Source organism: Haliaeetus albicilla, chromosome 12 (assembly GCF_947461875.1).
Source record: "Haliaeetus albicilla chromosome 12, bHalAlb1.1, whole genome shotgun sequence".
In the NCBI taxonomy this organism is placed as follows: domain Eukaryota; kingdom Metazoa; phylum Chordata; class Aves; order Accipitriformes; family Accipitridae; genus Haliaeetus; species Haliaeetus albicilla.
Window position 1 is genome coordinate 36,555,868 of NC_091494.1, and position 6,372 is coordinate 36,562,239.

Consider the following 6,372-nt stretch of genomic DNA (forward strand, 5'->3'; position numbering starts at 1 on the left):
AACTCTTTCCAGCTTTTTTTTCTTGCAACAAATCTGTCTGACTGCCACCAGGACATAGGAAGCGTGTGCCTGTCAAAGAAATCAAGTTTACTTTTTCTGACTTGTTAACAGAGGCAGGGTATAAATAGAGCTAACTCTGCTCAGACTATTAGCATTTCTCTTAAATTAAGGGGGTAACTTCCTAGGACCTTTAATCCAATGAGGTCCAGACCAAACTGCACTATAAACAGAGGCAGCAAAGGAGCTTGCTGAAGTTTTTACCAAAGTCAGGTGCATTTGGGTTCCTCGAAAATTTAAGGCTTACCAGAAAAAAAAATCAACCCCGAGCAAACAAGAACTACCTCCAGCTTGGTCACTGCCATTGCCCTGGAGAAATTCTGAGATGTTGGTGGTGCTGTTCACTCGGTGGATGTGGATCTTGCTGGGGAAGAGCAGTGTCCTCTTGCTTCTGGAGGTCTCTCTGAAAGGGAGAGCTCTACCTCCAATCCGGTATTCCCACGCTGGGATATGCCCCAATGACATGAACCCCAACCTGTGGGTCGACGCGCAGAGCACTTGCAAGAGAGAGTGCGAAGCTGATCTGGTGAGTGATGCACGTTTTTCTCTCCCTGCGTCGCGGGCGACGGGGGTTTGTCGGTGGGCTCGTTTGCACCACAGTCTGCTTGTGCTCCAGATAGATAGAAAGGCGCCGGCGCTGTGCGGGACTTGGTGCAGACAGCGCACGTATTTAATTGACCCGTGACCTATATAAAATAGAAAAGGTGCGATGAGTTACCGGTTAAGTGGGGAGGTGTGTGGCAGCTGTCACTTATGTCGATGTGGGTACAGCACTCGCTCTCTTTGATCATTTTCCTTGCTTTCTTGTCAAAAGAAATGTCCGAATTTGATACTCCAGAACTCGGCATGCCCTGGGGCCAAGCCGTAGTATTTTAGCAGTGTCACCACGCGCTTTGGTGGTGGTGGCCATCATCAATGCTTTATATTCCTGGGAGGAATCCTGTATGAAATGGTTTGATTTAACATGTAAATCATCAGCCTTTGCTGCACTTGAAACACAAAGCGTGCTTGGAGTGCAAAACAGGGGCATGGTTAAAATGACCAGGCAGATGTTCTCTGTGATGCTCCCAGCTCAAAATGTGCTTAGCTTACAACCCTAAAATTCATTTTTCAACCTGTCAGCACTGCCAGCTCAAGCTGGCATCTGAAAATACCTGCTCGTCCTGCCTCTTACATCATGTCCAACAGCAAAGCTCCTGCAGCCCAAACCAGGCTGACAGCAACGTGTCCCGTGCTGAAAAAAAAGTCATCGGGTTTATGTTCTGTAGCCAGGTTGTTTCTGCAATGCTAAAAGGAGCAGTGGGGGGGAGCGGATAAAGAAAAAGGCTGGCCGTCAAGTAAACAAAGAGATTTGCTCAGATGGATCCCATGTGTTATGAATGAAGGTGCTGGGTTTACTTTTGCCATTCCCAAATAAGCCCCTTTTATTTCAACTACCAGGTGCAGCAATGAATATTAAAACACTTGCAAAACCCCAGCTGCAGCAGCAGAGGACGTTGTTTGAATAACGTACTGGCCAAAAACTGAAAGCCAGAAGCCACCGGCTAAAAATACTCACTTTTGCTTTGTGGCAGCACAGAGTCCCGGGACCTCGCATGGAGTGAGTGGTCTGCAAGCAGCCAAGGACTCTGTCACCAACTTTGCTAAAGCCACGGTCCTTAACCTCAGCCGAAAACATTACCCGTTCTCGTTTCTAACTGCTTCTGAAACCTAGTAATGTGCTGCTGGAAATGGGGAAAGAGTTATGTTATTAGGTCATCTTTTTCCCAATAAGGAAAGGATACTGGACTCAGGGGAAGCTATTTAGTTTGGTAGCTTAAAAAACATTTCGTTCTCACTTACGGAGAAAGCCATTGGATTTCGGGGGGGTTGCAGAGGTTTAACACACGGTGGAAGTGTGCCCTGTTGTGTACATGGTAGCAGCGTTCATGGTCCCTTAAAGTAATCCATAACAACACAGCAGCTGTGATCACACATATCAAATACCTTTCCTGCACAGAAGATGAAAATTCTGCTAAAATTAACTGCAATTTAGAGCTGACTGTAGCTGAGATGGGGTGTAATAAATCACTAGAAGAGCAATGCTGCATTTGAAAATAGGACTAAAATAGGACAGAGAAGCCATAATGAGCTGTTTTGGGTTTGTTTTTCTAAATACCATAGAAAAATTATTTTTGGAGCAAGAATTTCCTTACTTTTGAGATATTCTATTATTTCCTCTACAATGTGAACAATTACAAATCCTTGGCAGTTTCACCTCCAAGAGTAGGCTGTTAGTCTCAGGGAATTCAAATAATACTTTACATACCTCTGTGGAAAATAAGAAGGATTACTGCCTACAGCCATATGATAAGACTTTCCATCCGCTCTTGTTTCTTAGGGCTTGTCCTCAGGCATTTCGGAGAGTGCGGAAGGGGGGTTGTTGGTTCGGTAGTCAAGCAGTCCATGTGACTCTAGGAAAGACTTATGATGAGGTTAGTGTTTAAGAAACAGAAATACATTTTCCTTCTCGAGAGTCTTCTCTTGAAGCACTTCACAAACCCCAGGGTGTTTAGACACCTCTCGGGAGATACTGGGGGGTGTGTGTGTTTCTACTCATTGACAGTGGGGACACTGAGTTTCAGACCACAGATATCTGTGTCAGACGAGGTCCCCTGAGCTAACATCTCAAAAGGTTCTGGGCGCTCTGCTTGCTGGGTCTCTAAAAAGGACTTTACTCTGTCCCCAGTAACGATCAGGTTATTTTCTTTCCCCGCAGGAGTGCGAGACCTTTGAGAAGTGCTGCCCCAATGTCTGCGGAACGAAGAGTTGCGTGGCGGCTCGGTACATGGACGTCAAGGGGAAAAAGGGGCCGGTGGGAATGCCCAAAGAGGCAACCTGCGACCGTTTCATGTGCATCCAGCAAGGCTCAGAGTGCGACATCTGGGACGGGCAACCCGTCTGCAAGTGCAAGGACAGGTGTGAGAAGGAGCCGAGCTTCACCTGTGCCTCCGACGGGCTCACCTACTACAACAAGTGCTACATGGATGCAGAAGCTTGCATCAAAGGCATTACACTGAATGTAGTCACCTGTAGGTACCATCTGACCTGGCCAAACACCAGCCCTATCCCACCAGAAACAACAGCTCGCCCTACTACTGCCTATTCCGAGACAACGGTCGTCGACATCTTGCCGCCTGCTCTAGTGAACAACCCCGTCCATCAGTCAGTCTACGTGGGAGAGACCGTCAGCTTCCTCTGTGACGTTACAGGGAGACCCAAGCCAGAAATCACGTGGGAGAAGCAGGTCGACGGGAAAGACAAAGTCATCATGAAGCCAAATCACGTCAGAGGGAATGTCGTGGTCACCAACATCGCCCAGCTGGTCATCTACAACACCCAGCTCCAAGATGCAGGCATCTACACCTGCACCGCCAAAAACAGCGGTGGCCTTCTCAGGGCTGATTTCCCTTTGTCAGTCATCAAAGGAGAACCCACATCCAAAGAAGCTTCCCAAAACAAAACGCATTTTCCAACCGACGAGTGCCTGAAGCAACCAGACAGCGAAGACTGTGGGGAAGAGCAGACCAGGTGGTACTATGATGCAAAGAAAAACAACTGCTTTACTTTCATCTATGGGAACTGCAACAGCAACCTCAACCACTTTGAGACCTACGAGAACTGTATGCTAACGTGCATGAATGGCCCAATCAACATTTGCAACCTGCCAGCCCTCCAAGGTCACTGCAAGGCCTATGAGCCCAGATGGGCCTATAACAGCTTGACGAAGCAGTGCCAGTCCTTCATCTATGGCGGGTGCGGAGGCAACGAGAACAACTTTGAGAGCCGGGAAGCCTGCGAAGAGATGTGCCCTTTCCCGAAGAACACGCACTGCAAAGCTTGCAAACCACGCCAGAAGCTGGTGACAAGCTTCTGCAAAAGCGACTTTGTTATCCTGGGCCGTATAACAGAGCTGACGGAAGACCAAGACTCGGGACATGCCCTGGTGACAGTGGAGGAGATTCTCAAAGATGAAAAAATGGGATTAAAATTCCTGGGGAAGGAACCACTAGAAATCACGCTTTTGAACATGGACTGGAGCTGCCCATGTCCCAACATGACCACAGTGGATGGCCAGCTCATCATCATGGGAGATGTCCACAATGGCATGGCTGTCCTACAGCCAGACAGCTTTGTGGGGACCTCCAGCATCCGGCGCGTGCGGAAGCTCCGCGAAGTCATCCACAAGAAAACCTGTGAGCTTTTGAAAGAGTTCCTAGGATTGCATTAACCTCCTTCACACGTGTCAGCCTTCCAGACCCGTGTGTTATGTAGGGCTAACAAGCGCTAGGCTAGTGCACAAACTAAACAAGCTGTTTGAAGATACACCGTAGGAATTACGCAGAACCCTTATTTTAATCCATTAATGATGCTTAGCAACAATGTAGTATGTTCTTTGGCAAGCACGTAAAACAGCAGCAAAAGGCTATTAATCTTGCATTGAAATCAATTCGTCCATATAGGAGTGCCATTTAACTAGATGACTCACTGCAGTAATTACACAATTTTTATGTAGCTTCCATCATAAATGATGGAATTCATAGCATTTGTTTATCTAATTGGTACACAGCTAAGTAATATATAATGTCAACTTAATCTGTCTCATTTACAGTATGGAAATGTTATGGTAAGTCATTATAAGTAAGTCACACTCTTGTCTCCTCATAGCAGCACTAATATTTTAAGAGGAAAGCCTGTAAATTATTGTCTGTATTTACAGTTGTGCACATTTAACCAATCTATGCATTATGAATTTGCTTCTTTTAATTGAAATTTTCCTAGCAGTTTTCTCTGGATCGTACCTCGTTTTTAAATGGCAACTACTACCTATCTTGCAATCCTTACTGGACAAAAAACTCCCTTCATCCTACTCCCAGGACAACAGGTCCCTGTAGAAGCTCAAGGCACGGTCTCACCCTGAAATGACTTTTCTGTCATCAGGACAAGGTCAGCAAACACCCTCATTCCATTGCACTTCCCTGTTTCTGTTTTAATCAATATATTGTCTATCCCAAAAAGTCCAAGGCAGAAGGATGGCAGTGTGCTGCCAGCTGTCTTGCTTTTGAAAATCCTTTACACCTGAGCATATGCAGCAATTTATTGCTTATTTTCCTTAGAAATCCTGCTTTTATAGGTGAGAGAGTAAAGTAAGAGGAGTCAGGACAAAATTCAAAATAGAAAAGTGCAATACACAGTCTGCAGACTGTGTCACACAGACACAGAGCTGTTGAAACCAAACTGCACAGACACAGACATGCAGAGTGGGCACTCTTTAAAGGCATTTATCAGTTTGACCCTTTCACAGCATTCTTGCAAACCACGGAAAACATTTTCCGCCAGGCCAATGTATATACGCGTATGAATAAATACCCTAAGACAGCACAGGCTGTGGGTGTGAGCGCGTGCAGACACATAGGATTGATCATTTTAACATTTGTGTGTCCAAAAATGTAACATTTGCCTATGCAAAAATCCTTAAATAAAGAAAAGGCTGATCCTGGAAAAATCCTGCCTCCGCTAAGGACTGTCATTGCAGGGAAGAGGGGCGAGCGTGGCACGGCGAGCCTTATCATTGCTCTTTCTGTGGTGGGTTCGGCGAGTTACTACAGCGGTGCCCAGAGCTTTCTGCCTTGCACAAAAGGCCAGTTGGAGGCTGGACCGGTGTCAAGACACGTTTGGGCGAGAGGAAGGAAGGTGCAGCGAGCGCTACTCCGTGGTGCCATCTGACGGGCTTGCTGCGGGGTGGGCGGCAGGACGGCGGGCACGCGTCTGCTTCTGCACGTGTGTGTTGGGGCTGGGTATGGTAAGGGACGGGGGAAGGAGATTAAATAGGCAGATGCTGGGCTTCAGCATGATGTGCAAGGCTCTAACCGCCCCCCCCCGGAGCCTGCACACGCTGGATATTTTGCTGATGCAGGGAGGAAAACTAACGGTGAGGGTAACGGCGTTGAATGTGGGGCCAGCTGTGGTTTCTGTGAAGGCTTTCCATGCCCTGCACCAGACACGGGCAGCGACCACAGCGTGATGGAGAACTGGGCTCCTCTCAAGTGGTCTGGGCTTGGGTTACGTCCAAAATGCTCCGGCAACAGGAATGGATCTAAATCTCCAGTTATTTGTATAAATTCAGAAGAAGCTGGGTGGGAGGGAGAGGAGCCTGCTACAGACTTGCTGACCAAGAAAATATCTGCTCGGTTTATCGTTGCACCTTTCCTAAGTGTAAATGAGAAAAACTCCGATTAAAGGTCTATAACGTTTGTGTATGTTCTTGTGAAGACC

At 47.1% G+C, this 6,372-nt stretch overlaps 1 protein-coding gene across 1 annotated transcript; it reads left to right on the forward strand.

Moving 5' to 3' along the window:
- Positions 1 to 395: 395 nt before the first annotated feature.
- WFIKKN2 (WAP, follistatin/kazal, immunoglobulin, kunitz and netrin domain containing 2) lies at positions 396 to 6,372 on the forward strand. The gene is made up of 2 exons (XM_009926912.2): positions 396 to 583; positions 2,816 to 6,372. The coding sequence occupies exons 1-2, from the start codon at positions 410 to 412 to the stop codon at positions 4,325 to 4,327; spliced, it is 1,686 nt and encodes a 561-aa protein (XP_009925214.2). The 5' UTR covers positions 396 to 409; the 3' UTR covers positions 4,328 to 6,372.

What these genes read in the sequence shown, in the direction of transcription:
- WFIKKN2 (XM_009926912.2), top strand. Translation starts at nt 410, where the DNA reads ATGTGGATCTTGCTGGGGAAGAGCAGTGTCCTCTTGCTTCTGGAGGTC. An exon ending in GAGAGTGCGAAGCTGATCTG is followed by an intron (nt 584 to 2,815) that starts GTGAGTGATGCA and finishes CTTTCCCCGCAG; the next exon opens with GAGTGCGAGACCTTTGAGAA.